We start from the raw sequence: 26,777 nt of genomic DNA, 5'->3' as shown, positions 1-26,777 counted from the left end.
AGCACAAGTACTCAAGGACATTATTTTGGAAGGTCCCCAAGTCCACTCCCAGGTTTGATGATTCATTAGAAGGACTCACAGAATTCAGCATAGAGTTGTACTCATGACTAAGATTTATTACAGTGAAAGGGCACAAAGAAAAGTCAGCAGTGTGAAAAGGTGCATGGAGTTAAGTCTGTAAGAAACCAGTGCAGCTTCCCAGAATCTTCTCCCAGTGGGATTACGCAGGACTCAGTACTCCCAGCAGTGAGTTGTGACATATGTGAAGTACTGTCTACTAGGAAAGCTCATTAGAGACTCACTGCCCATGGTTTTCATTAGAGGCTGGTCACATAGGTATCTCTGCCTAGCACATACCAAAATTCCAAACTCCCAGAAGGAAAGCAGGTGTTCAGCATAAACCATACTGTTTGACCAAACAGGTTAGGCACTCTGACAAGAGGCATTCTTATCAGTGCCAGAAATGGTGGGAACCCCCCACAATCCAAGTCCCCAGACACCAGTGAAGAGCCATTGTTAGGAGAGTAATCCTTGCAAGCAGGCTATTGTGAGGATAACAGCCTCACACCTGCTATGTTGACTCTTTTGTGCACAGACATGCAGATTCATTGCTCACAAGAGGCAGTATTTGAACATGTTGTAATATCTTCTAAGTAACCAATGATTTACCAAACAAATAAGTCATGAAAGACTGTATTAATATCCCTCTAGAGAACATTTCAGAGACTTAAAGATGTAGGTAGTCACTCAAACTGCCTATAGGCAGTCTGAAAGTGGGTCTTTTCACTTCATTCTTAAAATTCACAACCACCCAAATTTGGAACTGCCCTCTACCCTCCCTCTCTCCAAAATCTAGCTAAGAATATATCTGATTGCCATAATTAGACCAACCTATGTGGCAACTGTGGCAGTGGTTGACAGATCAGTTGGTGATGGTCTCGAGGTTCCCATCATTAAAGGTGCTCTGGAATGAAAGCATCATGGTACTGTCTCTAAGGAGAATCTACTTGTATTTGTACAGGGCTGCCACATTTCCATGTGCCCCAAGTTAAGTAATAGGGAAGATTCTATTACCAGCATTATGGTATACAGGGCCACTTTGCTAACATCTTTAGAGAGAGTCAGCAGTATGAGGAACCCTAGAACTCAAATGGAATTTTTGTAAAATTACTGCATCTTCTCAAACGGGCAAGAAGGGCATCATTAAGCTTTCAGTATTTTCAGCACAATGTTATTATGATTATCCTCAGCACAGTAAATGTTCAGGGACCTGTTCTCTACCCAGAGGGAGTTTTCTATCTGTAAAGTACTAGTGAGATTATTACCTTAACCAGTGTATTCTACAATGTGGCAAAACCAAAACCCAAGATCTAAAACTCAATGGGAGAGAATTAGTGAGCAACATCATACACAGTCTGGAAGGCACAGAATAAAGCCAAGAATAGGCCAATCGCTTAGGGAGGTCAAACTATATAGGATTGATACTTAGAACTAGCAAGAATGAATGATACAAGAGGAGATCACAATGCAAGAAAGAAATGAGAAACGTGACCCAGTATGATTTCATTCTGGCAAGTGATATCTTCACCTTTCAAAAAAACCTTCCAGGTTTTTCTGCAACATATCTGAAAGATGCCCTCCTAAACCTGAGCCCTAAAAATGTCATATGTGTCAATCAAATGGTCTTGCAGACAACCATAGTCCAACCAGTTGGCAGAGAAATTCAAAGTATTTGTCATTGCCTAAAGTGAGAAGAAAGACAGTCTCTGAGGACACCCTTCTTTCTCTCTGGTCTCAACTTTTCCTTCCTTATTTTCTTTGTAACTTAAACCAGAGAGGTAAAGATCATCACATTCCTATGTGTAATTAAACTATAGGAACTTCCTCAATTTCCATATTTTAATTAAGAAATCAGTACCCAATTTCTACTATGCATTCAGTCTACAGATATTTACTGAGCACTTGCTGTGTGCAAAGTAAGGTGCTGGGCAATGACAGGAGCATTGAGATGAACAAAACACAGGCTCTACCCTCAAAGAGCTCACATATATTTAGAAGATAAGCTTTTAAAAAATAAACAATGAGATTTTAAAAAATAAAGTAAGATGTATGAGAAGTCACAAAGTCTACCTCCTATAGATGTTGTCAGAAAGTAGTTTCTTTAGTAATACTGAAGCTCCAGAATGCTAGACACACCTTCCTCACTATGAAATAAAAATATTCCAGTTCTTTTTTATAATATAAATTTATTATTTATTTATTTATTTATTTATTTTTGGCTGTGTTGGGACTTCGTTGCTGCACGCGGGCTTTCTCTAGTTGCAGTGGGGGGGATACTCTTCCTTGCAGTGCACGGGCCTCTTGTTGTGGTGCCTTCTCTCATTGTGGAGCACAGGCTCTTGGCGTGTGGGCTTCAGTCGTTGTGACACGTGGGCTCAGTAGTTGTGGCATGCAGGCTCAGTAGTTGTGGTTTGTGGCCTCTAGAGCACAGGCTCAGTAGTTGTGGCACACGGGCTTAGTTGTTACGCGGCATGTGGGATCCTCCCGGACCAGGGCTCGAATCCACGTCCCCTGCATTGGCAGGCAGATTCTTAACCACTGTGCCACCAGGGAAGTCCCCCCGTTTTTTTTAATTACATCTTTTCTCACCTGTTCAAAGGTTTTCAATACCTTAAAATACTGTAGGGATATTCCTCTTCCTTATGTTTAAATTATAGAATTTTAGAACTGGAAAGTGTGTGAGAGATTATCTAGTTAATCCTTTGTCTTTTTAGAATTGGGAGAATGAGACCCAAACTGGTCCCATGACTTGCTTCAGAATTGAAGATCTAATCTGGAACTCAGGTCTTTATAGACTAGTACTTAGCAGTACCATCCTGTTATTTTCCTCATTTTTAGGTATAGACATTGATGGGAGGCATCAGACAATAGATTTTCTGACTCTAATTTTATCTTCAGATAGAGTCCACAAAAAAACTCAATACCTATGAGGTCTGCATCGAAAAAATACAGAACTAATTAAATGCTTTGTATGTGGGAAAAAAAGTGCTGTGATTATAAGCACATATTCTTCCCTGTGAATGATCCTGCTAGTTATTAGAGTCTTAGGAAGAGCTTGCAATTCAAGTGTTTTGCCACACAAGTGTCATAGTGGGAGAATTTCTCTTTTTTCTCATCCAACTTACATTTTTTTAAAAACTAATAATATAAGAACTTCATGGTAGCCCTGTGCTGATATTCACTTTATCACCTTTGATTTATTGCCAAGAGACTCATTAAAAAGAGTGGAATCTGTGAACAACATTGCTAGGTGATTTAGTGCAGGGAGGACAGGACCAGTTGCCCTTCTATTCTCAAGCTCCCCGTAACATAAGCGTGAGTAAAAGCATCTGTTGAGTAGACATTCCAGGCATATTCTTTTAATCATTGCCAGACCTTCTCTAGGCAAAAACTTCATTCTGAACTTTTATTTCATGACTACATGTATGATCCAAGGGAATACGAGTCAAATAGTTGTCAGGGAAATTTCAGAGGCTGAAATCCCTATTTGGATACTGAGCAAACCATTCAGTTCTATCTTTTAGAAAACCTATATATCCAAATGTCAAGAGTCTGAAGTGGAGGAACTGTGATACCAAAATAAACTGTTGTCCAATCAAGAACCTCTAAAATAATGAAGTGCTTGTCTATATTCTACATTTAACTGACTGTGTAAAATATTCCACATTATTCATTAATGTCTGACATGTATTATATCCTCAAACAATGTTTGCTGCCTAATAAATGAATGCATTTATTTTATGACACTTCTGTACTTTTTAAAGTGTGAATGAATGCAGACTTTCTATATAATTGTCTTTTCTTTAGTCACCAGTGTTTATAGATTATCTTCAATTTTCAGAAAAGTTAAATTAATAGAGCTAATTAGGCACATTCTTAGTTTCAAAGACTCAGTAGATAGCACAGGTGAGTAATCATTGTTTTTATTTACTTACACTCTTACCTCATTCTAGAAAAAATGAAAATTAAGAGAGCTATATATCATCTGTGTGCAGTTACAGGTATGATTTAGCATAATCTCTGTGCTACATCATTTCCTCATTTGGTATATTTGAATACCTTAGGAACAAGGTATCAGTATAAGAAAATTGTCTACATATAAGTGCACTTCACTTGAAAGAATTTTTTGTAAAGTAAGTCAAATATGCTGGAAAACAAATGATAATAAGCTTTAATTTTTGGTGCCAAAGTGTGCTCAGTCTTTGGTGAGCTCCAGAAACTTCATCCTCAGCCTATCAAGAAAAGATTTATCACTGGGTACAAAGGGAAAGGGATGAATATCTCACTTCAGATGTTATCTCAAAGTCTCCCTCAGGTTCGCTTTGGAATATATCCCAAATACTTTACACCTGGGACCCAAACCCCAAAAACATGTATGCAAGGTACAATTTCCTCCCTTTTAGTAAAATAGGATAAAACATTCTATTTATCCTAAGGATGGTAACAGTCATTACCCAAGCATTGAAAATAGGTTTACAGTATGTGCTTTAGTAGCCACACTATTAAATATGACAGTAGCACCTTGTGTTCATTAGACATAAGAAAACACTGAATACAGGTAGAAATAACACATATTTTCCCAGAATCTCAGGTTTTGGTTAAAAAAGGTAATCTGCCTTTGTTTATTAATTTATACATACTCTACCTTAGTGATTTCCAGTCTTTTCAAGAATGAGATTGTTTTTACAGACCAACAAGTAGCAGTTGTGTGTTTATGTATTTACTATACTCTCAGTACCTATATACAGACACACTGAGACTTTGCAGTAATTCCATGGCCCTCAGTGGATTGAGACCCACAGTTAGTGAAAAGCTGCGAGCATGAGTTGGAAATTCCAGAAGCAGAATGCTGAGATTGCATTTTGCTACAGGCTATTTATTAGGAAGCAACACTTGTGCAAAGAGGAAGAGGGAGCAGGATTGTGTAGAAGGAGAAATCAAACTGATACTGAGTCTCAAGCATCCTTACAGGAAGCTGGGAATGCTTTGTAACTCATCATGCTGGGATGAATGGCTGGGCTTTTATACTGTAAATCAAGCAGTCATTGTACATAGGCCACCCTGGGAAGTGTGTGTCTTTGGTCAAGAAGGCACTCTAATGCTGAGGCAAACCATGAAGCTGACGACAGCTTGGACAATACTTCTTTCTTGAAGGAGGATGGGCTATCTTAGTGTTCACTACATTTTATTCCTTGTATCACTTGGACCCATTTCTTCATATCCTTTCAGGGAGATGCTCCTCTAGGATTCTGGTGGATTCTCTTCCTGAGGTAAAACTTAAAAGAGGAGTTGGTAGTACAAATTAGTTCCCCTAACACTGCAGCTACTTTTAGGACCACAAATGATATCATTCTTCTCCCTCTTCCTAATGATCAGGGTGAATTAACTGTACCAAGATGGTGACTCTTTTCCTTGCCTGCTGGTACCTGGATACAGGGAATTTGTAATGCTCAAGGAGCAGCCATAGCTTATAGTTCAAAAGGACTCTTACTTTGTCACCAGCTAAAAATGTGTCCTCTTTAGGGACCAGGACCGTCATTCCTGCAGAACTTACATTTTGTGGAAATGTAAAGTACAGGGACCTCTTTGGAGACATTGGGAGTGATACTAAGTGGGATGTATTCTGTTTCTGCCCCTTGGTTCTAAGACCAATGAATATTTACTGATGGAGACACAGTACCATATAAATATCTTTGATTCAGTATATATATTTTTTTATCCTGTGGGATGGCGCTTTATCCTCATAAACTATCACCTCCTAGCTGGCACTTTAATGGCACCTTTAGCAGGCCATTCTGTCAGGTTGGACGTTTCTTGTTGTCATGTGATATAACTATTAGACCCTATGAACATAGGCCCACTTCCATACCTTATTGGCTATAAAATGGGTACCTTGGTCTGACACAACGTTTTGGGGATCCTGTATGGTAGATTACTTTGTAAGCCCTCAGATACTTCTAATAGTTGAGGCCTGAGTGTAGGAAAGCAACCCATTCCCAGAGTATGTGTCATTTCTGTTAGAATAAATCGTTGGCCCTTCCAGAGTGAACTTGCCCCCAAGTGGCTGGTTGGTCTCCTCAAAGTGTGGCAGCATATCACGGGCTCAACATTGTTCTCGGTTGTTGGCAGTTTGGATGTTCAGTGTCAGCAGTAGTTAATATAGTCTTGCCAAATTGGAACTCATGATGTCAGGCCCATGTATACCTTCCATCTCTCCCACCATGCCTATTCATTCATATACCTATCATCCAGCACTGAGGTGACTGATGACCAAGACTTGCTGATGTCAACTTTCTGAGTCATTCTATCTCTTTCCAGGTACGCTTCCACATTTGCCCTTCTCTGGTAGGCATTCATATTCGATACAGAGATTTTTGCACTTTGTGTCTACTGTGCCCATCCAAAAGCTTTTTTCTCAAACCTTGTTCCCAGTCTTAGAGTCTTCTTCCATTCAGGCATCTTACCAAACAGCCAGGTCACTCACAGATGCCACTTAGTCTGTACATATTCTAACCTCAAGCCACTTCTCCTTCCCACAAAGTGGATGGTCTGGTACACTGCCAGAAACTCTGCCCGTTAGAAAGATGTCCTCTTGCCACTGCCTTTTAAGGCACTCCTGAGTGAAACTATAGTGCAGCTTCCATCCATTTTCAGTTTATACCTACATACCAAGTGTCTTAGTCAGTTTGGGCTGCTGTAATGAAATACCATAGTTTCGGTGGCTTAAGCAAACTTATTTCTCACACTTCTGGAGGCTGGGAAATGTGAGATCAAGGCAGCAACAAATTCAGTGCCTGGTAACGGCCCTCTTCCTGGTTTTCAGATGGCTGCCTTCTCTCTGTACCTTACATGGTGCCAAGAGAAAGGGCCAGATATTTTCTTCTTCTTATAATAGACTAATTCCATCATGGGAGCCCCACTCTTATGACTAATTACCTCCCAAAGGCCCTACCTTCAAATACCATAACATTAAGGCTTTAATATATGAATTTTGAGGGAATACAAATATTCAGTCCATAACACTAAGCCTGCCCATCTATAAATCAAGTTTATAGCACTAAGCCTGCCCATCTATAAATCAAGTTGGCTTTTTCCTTTTCTATCAGCTGGTCATAAGAGATCCTTCAGATAGCCAAAGGTGTTAGCTAAAAAAGAGGTACTGGTTGGGGATCTGGCCTACTTATTCATTCCATTTGCTTGTACCTCTGTCCTGCTCATGTCCCATCCCAGATTGCACTGGAACTGCTTGATCTTATATCTGATACAACTCAGCTTATGATAGCTAGATCCAAATGCTAATGTCACTTGTTGTCCCATTGTTAGGTGCTCAGTCTCTACTTGAGCCTAGTAGCACACTAGAATTTGTTTTTCAAAACACATGTAATTCTCTGCCATAGATGGCATGCCCTTGTTCCCGAATCCCAGAAGCCTGTGTTGTGTTCTTCCTATCAAGGCTTGCCATAAGCTCTACGTGGCTTCCTTTCCCACCATCAGTTTCTCTAATACCATAGGATCTGCCAAGTCATATGGTCCAAGTGGCAGAGATGCATACATCGCGGCTTAGACCCACTGCAGGAGTTTGCACAATCTCTTGATATCCTTGCCAGGGTATTAAATCCTATATCTTGGAAAAGTGCTCCCAAATTAATAAACTCTTCCATATCTAATTTTATCTTATGTTTATGTTTTTTATATTATGTTATGGCTCCCTTGTTCAAGTACTTGTAGAATCAGTCCCATGCGTATTCTCCAGGTTCCTACCAGTACATATTGGCTAGGTCTTTCATTCTTTGGGGTAGAGTCCCATTTTCCTATATCAGGAACAGCAAGTTCCCAGATGGATCATGCTATGATTTACCCCTAGTTATTGACGTATTGGCCAGAAGAGTTTTATGACAAATCCTAATTGGGGCATATGTTCTCTTATAGGGGAAGGTGCTAGCATTAATGAGGAGGGATAGACCACTTCTGTAAGCTAATAGAGTTCAAAGGAGTCTCGTGGTTCAAAATCTTCAGGGACTTATATCAAGGTGTCCCCATCAAGGGTCAGGGTTCCATTTTTTTCCCCAACCAAGGCCCTGACCTTGGCATAACAGACTTCTCTTGGTTAGAGATATAACCTTCTCTGGTGTTTCGTCACTCTGACTTTTAAATCCTGGGCTTTTGCTCAATTTTCTGTCTTTCCACTAGGGAGGTGAGAGCCAAAACAACCCTTTAGGAAGCTCTGGGGCATATATGGCTATTAGAGTAGTACCATATTACATAAAAGTGGCCGGGCCTTTTTATACCCTCACTTTAATTAGTCTTTGGAGGTAAGCCTCTTTGCTCAAGCCTAAACTTTGAAGGAGTTGATTACAGGGGCAATAAAATCTTTTTTTAAATTTGATTTAATTTTTATTTTGTATTGGAGTATAGTTGATTTAAAATGTTGTGTTAGTTTCAGGTGTACAACAGAGTGACTCAGTTATACATATACCATTCTTTTTCAGATTTCTTTCCCATTTAGGTTATTACAGAATACTGAGGAGAGTTCCCTGTGCTGTACAGTAGGTCCTTGTTGATTTTCTGTTTTATATATAGTAGTGTGTATATGTTAATCCCAACCTCCTGATTAATCCCTCCCCCGACCTTTCCCCTTTGGTAACCATAAGTTTGTTTTAGAAATCTGTGAGTCTGTTTCTATTTTGTACATAAATTCATTTGTATAATTTTTTTAGATTCCACATATAAGTGATACCATGATATTTGTCTTTCTCTTTCCCTGTCTGATTTACTTCAACTTAGTATGATAATCTCTAGGTCCATGCATGTTGCTGAAAATGGCGTTATTTTGTTCTTTTTTATGGATGAGTAATATGCTGTTGTATATATGTGCCACATCTTCTTTATCCACTCCTCTGTCAATGGACATTTTGGTTTTTTCCATATCTTGGCTTTGTAAATAGTGCTGCAGTGAACATTGAGGTACATGGATCTTTGAAGTATGGTTTTCTCCAGATATACACCCAGAAGTGGGATTGCTGGATCATATGGTGGCTCTATTGTTAGTTTTTTAAGAAACCCCCATACTATTCTCTGTAGTAGATGTACCAGTTTACATTCCCACCAACAGTATAGAGGGTTCCCTTTTTTCCACACCCTCTCCAGCACTTATTGATTTAGACTTTTTGATGATGACCATTCTGACTGGTGTGAGGTAATATCTCATTGTAGTTTTGATTTGCATTTCTGTAATAATTAAAGATGCTGAGCATCTTTTCACATGCTTTTTGGGCATCTGTGTATCTTGTTTGGAGAAATGTCTATTTAGATCATCTGCCCAGTTTTTGATTGAGTTGTTTGTGTTTTTGATATAGACCTGCATGAGCTGTTTGTGTATTTTAGAGATCAATCGCTTGTTGGTTGCTTCATCTGCAAATATTTTCTCCTATTCTGAGGGTTGTCTTTTCTTTTTGTTTATAGTTTCCGTTGCTGTGCAAAAGCTTTTAAGTTTAATTAGGTCCCATTTGTTTTTGTTTTGTTTTGTTTTTATTTTCATTACTCTAGGAGGTGGATCCAAAAAGATATTGCTGGGATTTATGTCAAAGAATGTTCTGCTTATGTTTTCCTCTAAGAGTTTTATAGGATTTGGCCTTACATTTACGTCTTTAATCCATTTTGAGTTTATTTTTGTGTATAGTGTTAGAGAATGTTCTAATTTCATTCTTTTACACGTAGCTGTCCAGCTTTTCCAACACCACTTACTGAAGAGACTGTCTTTCCTCCATTATATATTCTTGCCTCCTTTGTCGTAGATTAATTGAATATAGGTGCATGGGTTTATTTCTGGGCTTTCTATACTGTTCCATTGACCTGTATTTCTGTTTTCGTACCAGTACCATACATTTTGATGACTGTATCTTTCTAGTATAGTCTGAATTCAGGGAGCGAGATTCCTCCAGCACTGTTTTTCTTTCACAGGATTGCTTTGGCTATTCACAGATCTTTTGTGTTTCCATACAAATTAAAACAATTTTTGTTCTAGTTCTGTGAAGAATGCTATTGATAACTTAATAGGGATTGCATTGAATCTGTAGATTGCCTTGGGTAGAATAGTCATTTTGACAATATTGATGACTCCAATCCAAGAACATGGTATATCTTTCCATCTGTTTGTATCATCTTCAATTTCTTTTATCAGCGTCTTAATAGTTTTCAGATTACAGGTCTTTTGCCTCCTTAGGTAGGTTTATTCCTAAGTATTTTGTTCTTTTTGATGTGATGGTAAATGGGATTGTTTACTTAATTTATATTTCTGATCTTTTGTTACTGTATAGAAATACAACAGACTTCTGTGTATTAATTTTGCATCCTGCAACTTTACCCAATTCATTGATGAGCTCTAGTAGTTTTCTGGTAGCGTCTTTAGGATTTTCTATATATAGAATCATGTCATTTGCAAACAGTGGCTGTTTTACTTCTTCTTTTCCATTTTGGATTCCTTTTATTTCTTTTTCTTCTCTAATTACCATGGCTAGGACTTCCAAAACGATGTTGAATAAAAGTGGTGAGAATGGACATCCTTGTCTTGTTCCTGATCTTAGAGGAAATGCTTTCAGCTTTTCACCATTGAGTATGATGTTAGCTGTGGGTTTGTTATATATGGCCTTTATTATGTTGAGGTAGGTTCCCTCTATGCCCACTTTCTGGAGGGTTTTATCATAAATGTGTGTTGAATTTTGTCAAAAGTTTCCTGCATCTATTGAGATTATCATATGGCTTTTATTCTTCAGTTTGTTAATGTGGTTTATCACACTGATTGATTTGCAGATATTGAAAAATCCTTGCATCCCTAGGATAAATCTCACTTGATCATGGTGTGTGATCCTTTTAATGTAGGATTCAGTTTGCTAGTATTTTGTTGAAGATTTTTGTGTGTATGTTTATCAGTAATGGCCTGTAATTTTCTTTTCTTTTGGTATCTTTGGTATTAGGGTGATGGTGGCCTCACAGAATGAGTTTGGGAGGTTCCTTCCTCTGGAAATTTTGGAATATTTTCAGAAGGATAGGTGTTAAGTCTTCTCTAAACATTTGATAGAATTCACCTGTGAAGCCATCTGGTCCTGGACTTTTGTTTGTTGGAAGTTTTTTAATCACAGTTTCAATTTCAGTGCCTGTAATTGGTCTGTTCATATTTTCTATTTCTTCCTGGTTCAGTCTTGGGAGATTGTACCTTTCTAAGAGTTTGTCCATTTCTTCCAGGTTGTCCATTTTATTGTCATATAGTTGCTTGTTGTAGTCTCTTATGATCCTCTGTATTTCTGTGGTGTCAGTTGTAACTTCTCCTTTTTCATTTCTAATTTTATTGATTTGAGTCCTCTCCCTTTTTTTCTTCATGAGTCTGGCAAAAGGTTTAACCATTTTGTTGATCTTTTCAAAGAACCAGCTTTTAGTTTCATTGATCTTTTCTATTGTTTTCTTCATCTGTATTTCATTCATTTCTTCTCTGATCTTTATGACTTCTTTCCTTCTACTAATTTTGGATTTTGTTTGTTCTTCTTTTTTACTTGCTTTAGGTGTAGGGTTAGGTTGTTTATTTGAGATCTTTCTTGTTTCCTGAGGTAAGCTTGTACCACTATAAGCTTCCCTTTTAGAACTCCTTTTGCTGTGTCCCATAGGTTTTGGATTGTCATGTTTTCATTTTCATTTGTCTCTAGGTATTTTCTGATTTCCTCTTTGATTTCTTCAGTGATCCATTAGTTGTTTAGTAGCATACTGTTTAGCCTCCACGTGATTGTGTTTTTTAGTTTTTTTCTTGTAGTTGATTTCTAATCTCATAGAATTGTGTTCAGAAAAGATGCTTGATATGATTTCAGTTTTCTTAAATTAACCAAGACTTGCTTTGTGGCCCAGCTTGTGATCAGTCCTGGAAAATGTTGATGTGCACTTGAGAATGTGTATTCTGCGGCTTTTTGATGGAAGTCCCCCACTATTGTGTGAGTGTCAGTTTCTCCTTTTATGGCTGTTAGCATTTGCCTTATATATTGAGGTGTTCCTATGTTGGGTGCATATATATTTACAATTGTTATATCTTCTTCTTGGGTTGATTCCTTGATTATGTAGTGTCCTTTTTTGTCTCTTGTAACAGTCTTTATTTTAAAGTCTATTTTGTCTGATATGAGTATTGATACTCCAGCTTTCTTTTGATTTCCATTTGCATGGAATACCTATTCCCATCCCCACACCTTCAGTCTGTACATGTCCCTAGTGGGTCTCTTGTAGACAGCATATATATGGGTCTTGTTTTTTATCCATTCAGCCAGTCAATGTCTTTTGGTTAGAGCATTTAATCCATTTACATTGAAGGTAATTACCTATACATATGTTCTTATTGCCATTTCATTAATTATTTTGGATTTGTTTTTGTAGGTCTTTTTTCTTCCCTTCCTCCTTTGTTCTCTTCTCTTGTTATTTGATGACTATCTGTAGTGTTGTGTTTGGATGCTTTTTCTTTTCTGTGTTTTTATCTATTGTTTTTATCTATTTTTGATTTGCCATTACCATGAGGTTTTGATATAGCAGTCTATATATATACAAGTTGTTTTAAGTTGCTGGTCTCTTAATTTCAAATGCATTTTCAGCATCCTGCATCTATACTGTCCTCTTCTCATGATTGCTGGTTTTGGTATCATATTTGTGTGTGGATGGTTTCCTACCTTTGCTGTATGTTTGCCTTTACTGGAGAGCTTTCCCATTCATAATTTTCTTGTTTCTAGTTTTGGGCTTTTCTTTTCCACCTAGAGAAGTTCTTTTAGCATTTGTTGTAAAGATGGTATGGTGGTGCTGAATTCTGTTAGCTTTTGCTTGTCTGTAAAGCTTTTGATTTCTCCGTTGAATCTGAAGGAGAGCCGTACTGGGTAGATTATTCTTGGTTGTAGGTTTTTCCCTTTCATCACTTTAAATGTATCATGCCACTCCCTCTGGCCTGCAGAGTTTCTACTGAAAAATCAGCTGATAATCTTATGGGGATTCCCTTGTATGTTATTTGTTGCTTTTCCATTGCTGCTTTTAGTATTTTCTCTTTGTCTTTAATTTTTGTCAGTTTGAATAAAATGTGTCTCAGCGTGTTCCTCCTTGGGTTTATCCTGTATGGGACTCTCTGTGCTTCTTAGACTTGGGTGAATGTTTCCTTTCCCATGTTAGGGAAGTTTTCAGCTATTATCTCTTCAGATATTTTCTCAGGCCCTTTCTCTCTTCTCCTCTGGGACCCTTATAGTGCAAATGTTGGTGCTTTTAATGCTGTCCCAGAGGTTCCTTAGACCAGCAGTCCCCAACCTTTTTGGCACCAGGGGCTGGTTTCATGGAAGACAATTTTTCCATGGATGGGGTGGGGGGTGGGGGGTTGGTTCAGGTGGTAATGCGAGTGATGGTTCAGGTGGTAATGTGAGCCATGGGGAGCCGCAGATGAAGCTTCACTCACTTGCCCGCCACTCACCTCCTGCTGTGCAGCCTGGTTCCTAACAGGCTGTGGACCGGTACCAGTCCACAGCCTGGGGGTGGGGGACCCCTGCCTTAGACTGTCCTCATTTCTTTTCATTCTTTTTTCTTTGTTCTGTTCTGCAACAGTGATTTCCACCAATTTGTCTTCCAGCTCACTTATTCGTTCTTCTGCCTCATTTATTCTGCTATCAATTCCTTCAAGTGTATTTGTCATTTCTGATATTGTATTGTTCAATTTTTTGTTGTTGTTCTTTAAATCTTCTAGCTCTTTGGTAAACATTTCTTGTATCTTCTTGGTCTTTGCCTCCATTCTTTTTCCAAAACCTTGGATCATCTTTACTATCTTTACTCTGAATTCTTTTTCAGGTAGATTGCCTATCTCCTCTTCACTTAGTTGTTCTTCTGGGGTTTTATCTTGTCCCTTTATCTGGAATATATTTCTCTATCATCTCATTTTGTCTAACTTTCTGTGTTTGTGGTCTTCATTCCACAGGTTGCAGATTGTGGTTCCTCTTGCTTCTGGTGTCTGCCTCCTGGTGGGTGAGATTGGTCCAGGGAGTTGTGCAGGCTTCCTGGTGGGCAGGACTGGTGCCTGCCCACTGGTGTGTAGAGCTGGGTCTTGTCCCTCTGGTGGGCAGGGCTGTGTCAAGGGGTGTGTTTAGAGGTGGCTATGGGCTCAGGAAGACTTTAAGCAGCCTGTCTGCTGATGAGTGAGACTGTGTTCCCACCCTGTTGTTTTTTTGGCCTGAGGCGTTCCAGCACTGGAGCCTGCAGGCTGTTGGGTGGGGCCAGTTCTTGGTGCCACAATGGTGACCTCCAGGAGAGCTCACGCTGATGAATATTCCCTGGGCCCTCTGCCACTAGTGTCTTTGTCCCTACAGTGAGCCACAGCCAACCCCTCCCTCCCCAGGAGACCCTCCAAGTCCTGCAGGTAGGTCTGGCCCTCCAGGAATAGAGTCTCTGTTTCCCCCAGTCCTGTGGAGCTCCTGCACTCAAGCCCTGCTGGCTTTCAAGCCAAATGCTCTAAGAGCTCCTTCTCCCAATGGCAGACCCCCAGGCTGGGGATCCTGACATGGGGCCCAGATCTCTGGGTCCTGTGGGAGAAACTCTGTGATATAATTATTTTCCAGTTTGTGGGTCGCCCACCCGGCAGGTGTGGGATTTGATTTTATCATGAACGTGCCCCCTCCTACCATCTCGTGTGGCTTCTTCTTTGTCTTTGGATGTAGAATATGTTTTTTGGTAGGTTCCAGTCTTTTTTCTTGATGGTTGTTCAGCAGTTAGTTGTGATTTTGGTGTTTTCGTGAGAGGAAGTGAGCTCAAGTCCTTCTACTCTGCCATCTTGTCCTTGTCTCCTGGCACTTTCTTATATTCTTGCAGCACCCAGCTCTCCCCCATTTGCTAAAGCTGCTTATCCTGGGAAAGCTCACATGGGGCCCTTGGAGCAAACACACAGATCAAGACCTTTCTTAAAGGATGATGTGGGGGGCTTATCTCTGCTTCCACTACTGCTGCCCTGTCTAACTTATTCACTCATTCAAATTTATTCACTCATTCATTCAACATACATTAATTTTCTTCTGTATTCCAGGCAATGTATTAGACATAGGGGATTCAGTATCAGACAGGACATCATCCTGGCTTTACAAAGCATACAAACTGATAAACTTAAAGTCATGTCTTCCTAAATGGTGAAGGATGAGACACAGTGAGCTAAAGTAATTTACTCCAAGTCACACTGTCAAAGGAATATATCCTTAGCTTACAGATTTTGTTTGAAAATAGGAGTGAAATGGTCCATAGATTAGCTATTTGGAAACCGTGATGTATTTACAAATTAACAGAAAGGTTTATTCATTCTCATCAAGTCATAAAATTACCCCCAAATGAAAAGGTCTGAAGAAACATTGTGGGTGATAAATAAATAAATGGACAGTATCCTCCTTTGGACAGTACACTTTCTTTTTCACGTATAGGACAGTTCTTTAAGTTTTCTTTCTTTCATCCTGCTCTCTAAATGTTATTGGTCTTGGCCTTCTCCTTTTCTCAATGTACATCCTTTCTTTGGTGACTCATTTACTCTCTTTACTATTTGCTGATGATTCACAAATATCTTTTTGCTCTAGACCTGCTTACACAATTGTATAGTGTCTCATATTTATCATTTCTAAAAAGGAATTCCTCTTTCTTACCCAGATATGTTATACACAAAAGTTTCTTTCCACTTTTCTACATCTTCCTCTTTTCTGTCTAGACTGACAGCCATCTGTATCATTCTCTTCTTGGGCAGAAGCATGGGAACTTGAGGTAGAGAAATAAATGCTAGTTATGAACACATATTTTCCCATGTTGTGCTTGAAGTGATTTTCTCATGTCTGGCTGACCTTCTGTTTCTCCTACCCTCCAAGATTGTACTAGATTGAACCATGAAAAATTACCATTCTTAAGGTTAAAAAAATAGTCAAATATCAGCAGTTACATATAGTACAATTACTACCTTTGTTGTGGTAAGATGACTTATAAAATTCTCTTATTTTTAAACAAAGAGTAAACACAATAGTACTAATGCAAACATCAAAGTTAATATGTTCTAAGATAAAACAGAACTAAATCCTAGGGAATTAGCTTTATGTATTATATTTTCAAGTGAATTAGAAGAGTTTGGGAGTCTGAAATTCTTTATCCTATAAATACCGTTGTTTCTACATTGAAAAGAAATTTTGAAACAATAGAGTAGTTTTAAACTACAGTTGAAGGCACAGTAATTTTTTCAAGATAATTGTCAAGTCTAAGAACTTCATGTAAAGTTTTTTAACATTTTAGCTTCAACTAGGAAATATCCTAATTTTATGTCAGTCTTCAGTGAATAAGTAGGATGTGGTTACTTTAAAAAATAGAACCTGAGTATTTTAGAGTTTTTACTGACTTTTGGGAAAAAATAGTATTTCTTTTCAATTCTAAGAAGTGATTTATTATACATAAGGCTTTTTGAGTTTCCACTTTAGCTAACAAAATCTTTAAATAGACTATTGTATATTCCATTTTGCAAAAAGTGAAATGTTTTCATTTATCATAGAGTTATCCAGCTCTTGACACATAGCATGGCATGTTCTAGCTAAAAGCTTTATTTTATTTTTTTTTAATGTGTGTTAGACATGGAATCAGTGTTTTGAAACTTTTTTTAATGAAAATTCTTGATCAAAAAGTATAAATTGCTGATAATTCTTATAAGCTGAGGCTATGGCTTCAATGACTGCTTTGTATTTCCCTTAAATACCCAACAGAAATGGTTTGGGTTTTGTGGGCCATAAAATCTCTGTCCCAACTACTCAGCTCTGCCTTCATAGGATGAAAGCAGCCATAGGCAATAGGTAAACAAAAGGTCATGGCTGTGTTCAGCAAATCTTTATTTACAGAAAACATGCAGCCAGCCCCTGGGTCATGGTTTGCTGACTCCTACTTTATCTGATATTCTATAGTGATTTATCTCACGGAAATTTTTGTTATCTGCTTTATATTTTAGTTATTAATTGACTAGTATAGTGTCTTATACATGATAAATAATTAAGAACTAATGAAATAAGAATGAAATTTGATGCATTTCATCTTTGGGAAAATGTACATCATTCCAATACTACTTAGAATATTTCTGTGGAAGTGTCTAACTTGACAACAGATGTAAAAAAACTGAAGAAAAGTATTGGGAGGAATCAGTCTTAATAAAACATCAAATCAAGCCAAGAATAAAACTGAGTCATTGTGATGGTTTTAAAATATGTCTGCAAATTCTTTGATGTTCTCCCTTCTGAAAGATAGTCTTATTTCACTCTCTGAGTGTGGAGTGGACTTCATGACTCGCTTCTAATGAATAGGCTATGGCAGAAATAGCTGTGTGTGACTAGGTCATAAAAGACATTGCAGCTTCTTCCTTGCTCACTCTCTCTCTCTTGGATTATTCACTCTGGGGGTGAACCTACTGCCATGAAGTCAGGCCCTAAGGAGGCCTACATAGCGAGAAACTGAGGCCTCCAGCTAACAGGCTTCTTGAAAATGGATTCCCTAGTCTCAGTCAAGACATCAGATGACTGCAGCTTATGTCATATCTTGACTACAACCTCATGAAAAACTCTGAGCCAGAACTCAGAAAAATTCTGAGCTAAGCACTAGTGAATTCTTGACTGACAGAAACTGTGAGATAAGTATTTATTGTTTTAAGCCACTGCCTTTGGGGTAATCTGTTCTGCAGCAATAGATAACTAATACAATAATATAAAAGATTTCAACATTTGTTTTGAAATGAATAAGAATGAATTGAAAGGAACAGAAATGGAGGCCATCCATATTTTTCTTCTGAGGATCCATAGATTAAAAATATGAATAAATTATGCCCATTTCCACGTACCCATAATTTGCATTTGAGCACTTTAAAATTGAACAAATAACTTTCTGCCCTTGACTCTAGTTGGCATATGTGGCACTTAAGGTTTCATGGGTAAAAATTAGAACAAGTCATAGCACCGTAATCTGTCCTTTTAAACAGTGTTTCTGCAATAAGGAAGAGAAGGTTATAGGGCACCTTTGCCTAATACATGTCTCTCTGCTGTGAGTTCTGTGACTCACAAAGCATTCCCAGTGCAAGGAAGCTGTCTAGAGACAACTGGCTAGGACATAGACCTTGGGAGCATGTAAAACCTGCCAATATCTTCTCTCTGATACAGATGTGTTGAATTAGGCTGTTTTCTTTTAAAAACAAAACAAAACAAAACTCATTTTATGAAATAGAGCAAAAAAATTAGGTTTTGAATATAATTTCCTTCTATTTAGAAGAGTATTTTTCTATTGTAGACGAGTTTCTTTTATTTGGCAGATAGAACAAAAATTAGATTCTAAATAAAATAATTTTCAAACTATGTCCTCAAGCAGTTATTGTGCCTCCTCCTTTTTGCTGTCAAACTTCTTAAAAGAATAAACTACACAGTTTTTTTCCACTTTCTCCTCACTCGTATTCTCTTTGGCAAAATTAGATTAAAACACACAAAAGGTACTGAAATTGTTCTTAAAGGTCACCGCCAACCTTCTAATTGCCAAATCCTATGACTGTCTCAATATTCATCCTTCTCAACCCTTCCACATAACACTGATGTCTCGCTTTCTGAAACTTTTCCCTTCTTGAACTTTCTTTGCACATTCCTGATTCTCCTCCTCTCTTCCTTTTGTTTTTCCTTCTATCTCTTGCTTCCAAAGAATTTTCATTAAAATTCTTTTTCTTCTGTTATTACTGTATGTACTGCATCATTCTTATGATTTCAGGAATTGATTTTTCTATGGACTCACAAATTAATATTTCAGGATAGACTCTCTGATTGTCCCATGAGCCATAATTGTCAATTAAGAGCCATAATTTTCCCATGGCTTAATTCATCATCTCTCCTCTGACACTGGCTTCTCCTCTGAGCTACTGTTTCTTTGAGTCATGATACCATTGTCATAAGAGTCATTACACTTAAACTAGACTATTACAATAGCTTCTAACTGTTTACACCATTTTGTATCTTTTTCCCATTTCCACACATTGAACACAGTGTTGTTAAATTACTGTCCACTCAGTACAGATACGATTACATTCCTCCTTTACTCAAACCGACAATGATTCTTCTACAAACACAAATTTTTCTTCAAACACCACAAATACAAATACACTTGGCAGTCAAAGCCCTCAATAGTATATCACCATATCTATCCCAGTCTCTTCCTACACATATCCTGTTTCAGACAATCTGGATTTGCTTTATGTTTGACATATGTTTCATCATTTGCTACCTCCCATTTTCTGTTCGGATCATTCCCTCTACTTTGAATACACTTTCACCATTTATCTTGTCAACAGTTGGCCGTACCTCAAATATTGTGTTCTCTGTAAAGCTTTTCCTTATGTTCTCAACCAGACATAATCTCCGCTGCCTTTGCATTATATAGGATTTTATTTTTCTTCTCTTAACTTACAGAAAATATGCTTTTCCTCATCCAACTTACTAGATTATGAACGCCTTATTATATTTCACTCATCTTTGTATTCTCTACCACTCTTAGCACAGAGCTTGTTACATGAACACATAAATATGTGTTTAATTTTATTTTCTTCAGATCATTTTGCACTTATTGAATAAGTTGATTTGCAATTGAAACCAGAGGTTGGTTCAGTGTACTTTATACCATCTTCATTTATAAAAAGATTTCTGTGAGACTAACTTTTGAATAAGCCAATTGAGCTAGATTACAAAGTTTTTCAATTTTATGTCAACACATAGTTTAATTTACTGTATTTTTAGGAGAATATTAACAGCTATAACAAATAAACCTAAAATTTTTTGTAGACTTAACTTGATAAGAAGTTGTTTTTGCTCATGTTAATAGTCCAGTGTGGGTATTACCAGGTAGCTCTCTCCTACAAAGTGACTGAGATGCCTGGCTTCCTTTTTTCTTATGGCTCCACCATCTCCTAGGGCCTTTAGTACATAGGTTAGAAGAAAATGAAGGAAAATCACCTGTTTTTCAGGCAAATAAGTACCAGATTTCATCAGTTTTAAAATACAAGTTGCATCAGTCACATTAGGCTAAGTTTTGCTGCAGAAAGAAACACCCTCAAAATATCAGTGGCTTATGACAACAAAAGTTTGCTTGTTACTTGCACTCCATCCGCTGTTGGTTGGCTGTGGCTCTATCCATCTCTTCTGCATTCTGACACCTAGGCTTCAGGAGCAGCTCCTATCTGGGGCATGGCTGACCTCATGGTTTAAGGAAAAAAAGAAACTGGCTTAAAAAAAAAAAAAGTGGTACATATCACTACCACACACACTCACTTTTATTTGGTCAAAGTAAGTTACGTAGAGGAGCCAGATGTCAGCAAGATGGGGGATTATATTTTTGCCATTGACACTGGAAGTCACATGGCCAAGGCTGACATCAACAATGCAGGGATGTGTACTCCTTCGACAGAAAGGAGCAGTGAATATTTTTAACAATAATACAATTTTTTTCACATTTTATTATTTGTAAAATTAGGATGTTTCTTACAATCAGTGGTGAATTAAATTACTTGGAAGAATCTTTTTTCTCTTTAGAGATACAAAAGTAATAGTGCATCTTACAATCAGTAACATCCTAGGTTTGAGGAAATTTGAGAGGCCTCAACTCTAAATGTGTTCATCTGATTCGCCTACTGATTTCCAGGTGTGTGGATAGTTTTCAGATTAAACAGTAATATAGATTTAAAGAGTAAGTAGATATAAAGCCTGTGTAGTTCAGATTCTTTACTACTGACCTAAACCTGTTTTAGAGTGCTTATTTTCAGTTCTGTAGTAGGAATAGCTATAAAAACATTAGAAAAAAATGAGTGAGAGAATTTGCAAAGAGGAGAAAACAGAGAAATAATTAATGTACTAGAGTAAAGAGTTTAGAAATATGCCATGTATAAAATGTTATAAGAATGGCACCACAGATTTTTTTGGATTTGACACCGAAAGCAAAGGCAATAAAAACAAAAATAAACAAGTGGAACTACATCAAACTTGAAATCTTCTGCATAGCAAAGGAAATCATTAACAAAATGAAGAGGCAACCTAGTGAATGGAAGAAAATGTTTGCAAATCATATATCTGATAAGGAGTTAATATCCAAAATATATAAAGAACTCATACAACTCAATAGCAAAAAAAAACCAAACAATTTGATTTAAAAATGAGCAGAGGGTCTGAATAGGTATTTTTCCAAATGAGATGCATGGATGGCCAACAGGCAAAGGAAAAGATGCTCAACATCACTAATCATCAGGGAAAAGCAAATCAAAACCACAATGAGATATCACCTCACACCTGTTAGAATGGCTATTATCAAAAAGATAAGAAATAACAAGTGTTGGCAAGAATGTGGAGAAAAGGGAACCCTCATGCACAGTTGGTGAGAATGTAAACTGGTGCAGCCACTGTGGAAAACAGTATGGAGGTTCCTCAAAAAATTAAAAATAGAACTACCATATGATTCCACTTCTAGGTATTTATCTGAAGAAAACAAAAACGTGAATTTGAAAATATATATGCACCCCCATGTTCACTGAAGCATTGTTTACAATAGCCAAGATATGGAAACAGCCTTTTAAGTGTCCATCAATGGATGAATGGATAAAGAAGATGTGGTTTATGTGTACAATGGAACACTATTCAACCATAAAAAGGGTACATCTTGCCATTTGTGGCAACGTGGATGAGCCTTGAGGACATTATGCTAAGTGAAATAAGTCAAAGACAAATACCATATCATCTCACGTATATGTGGAATCTAAAAAAAATAATTTTTAAACCAAGCTCATAGATACAGAGAATAGATTGATGGTTGCCAGAGGCAGCGGTGGGCAAAATAGGTGAAGGGGGTCAAAAGGTACAAATTTCCAGTTATAAAATAAGTAAGCCACGGGGATGTAATGTACAGCATAGAAGCTATAGTTAATAATACTGTATTGCATATCTGAAAGTTTCCAAGAGAGTCAATCTTAAATGTTTTCATCACAAGAAAAAAATTCTGTAACTGTGTATGGTGAGGGATATTAACTAGACTTATTGTGATGATCATTTCACAATATATACAAATATTGAATCACTATGCTGTACATCTAAAGCTAATATTATTGTTGTATGTCATTTATACCTCAATAAAATTTTTTAAAAGATTGACACAACAAATTAATGTGAAAAATAATTTTTAGTATGTATAGTATTTGGAAAACTGGGTCACTATGTGGAAAAAATTTAGTTGGATCTCTGTCTCACACCTGGTGAAAAAGATGGACTCCAGATGGATTAAAGACCTACCTTAAAAAGTTAACACTAATAGAAAAGAATGCCCATTACCTAATGACATAAAGGTAGAGGAAGGCTTCTTAAACAAGATCCAGAAAATACAAATCATAAGGCAAAAAATGGTTGGATGTGGCTACATCAAAATTAAGGATTTCTATCAATGAAGGATGTCAAAATAATCTCACAGGTGATGAATCACAAGAAGGAATTTATAACATCTAAAACCAGCAAAGAGTTTATACCTTGAATGTATAAGAATTCCTGAAAATTATCACAAAAAAATATAGGCAACCTCAAGAGCAAAATTTGGACAAAAGATATGGATAGAAATTGCACAAAAAAGTCCAACAAGTATATGAAGAGAAGTTCAGACTCAATAGTTACCAGAAAAATGCAAGTTAAAATAACAGTGAGCTACCAGTCTATACATAGACATAAACCATTATCTTAAAGTTGTGTATGTAATTTCCATGTGTTTTATGCCATTAACAATTTATACTATTATATGTGTTTTAAAATTTTTCATAAAATGGTTTCATAATGACATATTCTTTTGAAAAGGTTGTATGCTTTTTTCTCACTCAACGTTATTTTCTTAAAAGGTTTATTCATATTGATATTTATAGATCTATCTGGTCCACTAATTTTAACTGCTGTTGAGTTTTTCCACTGTACGAATAAATTTCAGTTTATCAGTTTCCATACTGATAATTCAGGTGATTCTACTTCTCTGCTTAAATAAAGCCACCATGGACATTTCTGTGTATCTCCTAGTGCATATATGTGAGAGTAGAAACCCATGTATACAGTTAGAAATGAAAGTGCTAGGTTGTGGGTTAAGTGCATCTTCTGTTTTACTACATACAGTAAATTGCTCTCCAAAGTGATGTACCAATTTATATCCTTCCTGTGTAAGAATTCTGTCCCCACATTCTAGCCAACACTTCTAGTGTTATCAGATTTAGTATGTTTGTATTAGACTTTTTGAGGTCCTGGAATAGTCCAAGGGAACCACTTTAAATCTGCTCCCTAGCTAAGTTTCATTAAAGATTCCCTATGGATCCCTTGGATGTGGATGTAATCCTATGAATTGTTTTTCTAGTAAGAACCTATCTCTTCCAATTGTGCCCTTTTGATGGACTACACCTTCTAATACTTACATCGGGGTGACAAACTCAAATGCCCTATTGGGAACAAGCATGTAGTATAATAAATAAGTGAAATGGTCAGGTATGAGATGAGAAATTGGTAGGGAATGTGGTGAACTAAAGAGTGCTTATCCAATATTTGCCTTTGAGGATGCTAGCCTACACCATGCTAGTCATCTGAAGACAGGCATCCTATAAATCTTTATATATAAAATCTTTTTATATAAAATCTCCAGATTGGTAAATCTTAGCACCTTTATTCAGCTTTTTAAAATTAGTAAGTGTGAGCTGTGGGCTAAACAAAATACTTTTGTAGGTAATATTACTCTGGGATGCATGGTCAATATTGGGATAGGCCAAATGGACCTACTCCATTCACTCACCTAGATTTTATATGTTAGGAAATGGGTTTGGGTTTTTTTTTCCCCTGAATTAAGACTAGTCTGTGTTCAGGTTCTGCTATTTTGGTTATTGTCTCACAAGAGAGTTCTATTTCATTGTTCCTGCTCAGATTTGATTAACTGACCATTGATCATTGACTGTTTCAGAGTGAAAGTTTTCACTCTCTTAAACTTAAATAGCCATAGAAATAAATTATTAGGTCACTTCCATCTGGATGTAACTACTAATATTAGCATATTGCTTAAGAATATAGATCAGTGCTATCCAATAGAAATATGATGCAAGTCACAAATGTAATTAAACATTTTCCAGTAGCCATATTTAAAAAGGTAAAAAAAAAAAAGGTGAAATTGATTTTAGTAATATTTTACTTAAACTAATATATCCAAAGCATTATCATTTTAATATGTAATCAAATAGTCATTAATTAGATATTTTGCATTTAAAAAGGTTCTTTAATTAATCTATTTTTATTGAAGTATAGTTGATTTACAATATTGTGTTAGTTTCAGGGGTCCAAAAAAATCCGTTTTAAACAAGTAGCATAGCAGCAACATGGTGTGATAGAAATAGCTTTGGCCACAGAAGACTGGAATTTAGTTGTGACTATGCCATTGATTTACTGTGGCATCTTAAAAGAAGACCTAACTCCTCAGTTCTTCAGTTTTCTTGACTCCACTTTCCTTTTCAAGGGCACTGTACAGATCAAGTAACAATAGGAAGAAGCAATCAGAGATTATCAAGAAGGACTATATCATAGCTCTTGACATCATTTCAGTGAATGCTAAATGTTATTCCTAAGTCATTGGATCCAAATGGGAAGGAAATCCAAAAAAGAGGGGATACATGTGTATGTATAGTTGACTCACTTTGCTGTACAGTAGAAATTAACACAATATGGTAAAGCAACTATACTCCAATAAAAATTTTTTAGAAAAAAGAAGGATATAATGTCCTCTCTTTCATAAAAGGTGAATAATATAGTCAAAGATTTACTGGTTGGTGATGAAAAAAATCACTGGTTGTGTATGTGTCTATACAGGTACACATCACCATCATAGCCAAAATAAATAAATATGTGTGGATGTTCCTTCATATGCAAAGATTTTGATAACAAAACTATTTTTGCCTGTTTTGCATTCTTTTTGTAGTAGGTCTTTGAAATCTAGTGTGTCTTTTACATTTATAGCACATGTCAGTTTGGACTAGCCACACTTCAAGCATTCAATAGCCACTTAAACTCATCTATACTATTTAAACTCATCTACCTTAGAAAGCTTCTTAACTCATCTGCCTCATCTGTTAAAGGGGAATCATGATAATACTACCAAATATAGTTGTTGTGAGTATTAAATCAGACACACAGAAAGTATTTAACGTATGTTAATGTATACATAATCACCAGATAGATAGATAGATAGATAGATAGATAGATAGATAGATAGATAGATAGATATGGGTGAGGATATAGATATTGGGTTGGCCAAAAAGATCGTTCGAGTTTTTCTGTAAGACCTTACATAAGAGCGGGAAAAACACGAACAAACTTTTTGGCCAACCCAATATATGTGTATAAAATCATGCCCCATACATTAGCTTCAGGTAGCTTCAACACTGCAAACCATTTTTTCATGATTCAGGTACCTTCTGTATGCTAATATGTAATATTATATAATCTAAATAGTGTCTTTGCTTGCTAGCTATTGAAAAAGAAAATGTTTCATACATTTTTAAATAAAAGTAGAAAATAACTTCATAATTGAAGACAGTCAGGGAGAAGGATTATGCTCTTGTTGTAAAGCTTGTTCTACATTACCATTTTTGCTTTCTACACAGCTTGAAGTAGAATCCATAGAGACAAAGGTAGATGCGCCCTGAGCGTTGTTCACTCTGAAACAGTGGTACTGATTGCCTTCTTTCACTTCTTCTGCCAAATTCATTCTTTACTTCAAGCTATTTTCTCCACCTAGAACTCTCTTCCTCCTTTCTGCGCTTGGCTGGCTGGCCTCTTTTTATTCTTCAGCTTTCAGTTTAAATGTCAGGTCTCAGGTTTACCCTGACCATCTTTCCTAAAATAGGTCTTGTCTTTTATTCTCCACCTCAGCATCACAGTTGTTTCCTTTGTGAACCTGTATCATAATTTATAAATGTTCACTTTCTAATTTAGTTGTTCTTGTTTCTGTTACAAGACTTTTTGCCTCATCAGGGCAGGCCCTAGATCTCCTTTTGCTTACTAATGAAATCTCAGCAAGCAGCATAGTGCATGGCACAAAGTAGGCACCAAATATTTTTTGAATGAATTAACGAGTGGGTATGTGCTATTCCCTCATGTGTTGAGGAGCTTTCAAAGAAGGAAATCACAGAAATGATTTCTTAAGCTAGTGTATCCACATCAAGAATCTATAAAAACTGCAGGAGTTTTGATGACATCCACTGAACTGTAAGTTCTACAAGGACAAGGACTATATTTGAATTTGAAACTCAATGTCTCCCAGCAGCCAGCCTGTCACATATTAGACATTCATATATATCTGTTGATTAACTGAATAATTAATTCTGACGTGAAGTCTTAGGCAGGATGCCTATACCAGCAGGAATTTTACTCTAAGATAAAATTTAGGATGAGTTAGAAAGAAACATCATGTTTATAGGTGATTTAAAACCAGGATGCTGTAATACTAATACAATTTATGTGTATTTTCTATTATATTTTTTCCTAAAAGGGACCTGTTGGTTTACCTGGAGAAGTTGGAATGACTGCATGCACTGGTGAAAAGGTAATTTCTTTCATTGTTTTGTTCAATAGTAAGGATTCTAAGCTAAACTCAAAGGAGAG

At 36.9% G+C, this 26,777-nt stretch overlaps 1 protein-coding gene across 4 annotated transcripts in view; it reads left to right on the top strand.

The window, feature by feature from the left end:
- The window catches only part of COL24A1 (collagen type XXIV alpha 1 chain), a 389,925-nt gene that overhangs the window by 201,286 nt on the left and 161,862 nt on the right, over nucleotides 1–26,777 (top strand). For all 4 annotated transcript variants that reach the window (XM_059925489.1, XM_059925499.1, XM_059925479.1 and 1 more), the window contains one exon: nucleotides 26,665–26,718. In XM_059925489.1, coding sequence (XP_059781472.1) covers nucleotides 26,665–26,718 — 54 coding nt within the window. The remainder of the gene's footprint in view (nucleotides 1–26,664; nucleotides 26,719–26,777) is intronic.

Source organism: Balaenoptera ricei, chromosome 1 (assembly GCF_028023285.1).
Source record: "Balaenoptera ricei isolate mBalRic1 chromosome 1, mBalRic1.hap2, whole genome shotgun sequence".
In the NCBI taxonomy this organism is placed as follows: Eukaryota; Metazoa; Chordata; class Mammalia; order Artiodactyla; family Balaenopteridae; genus Balaenoptera; species Balaenoptera ricei.
The sequence above is the reverse complement of the archived record's forward strand: the minus strand, read 5'-3'. Positions and strand labels throughout refer to the sequence as shown.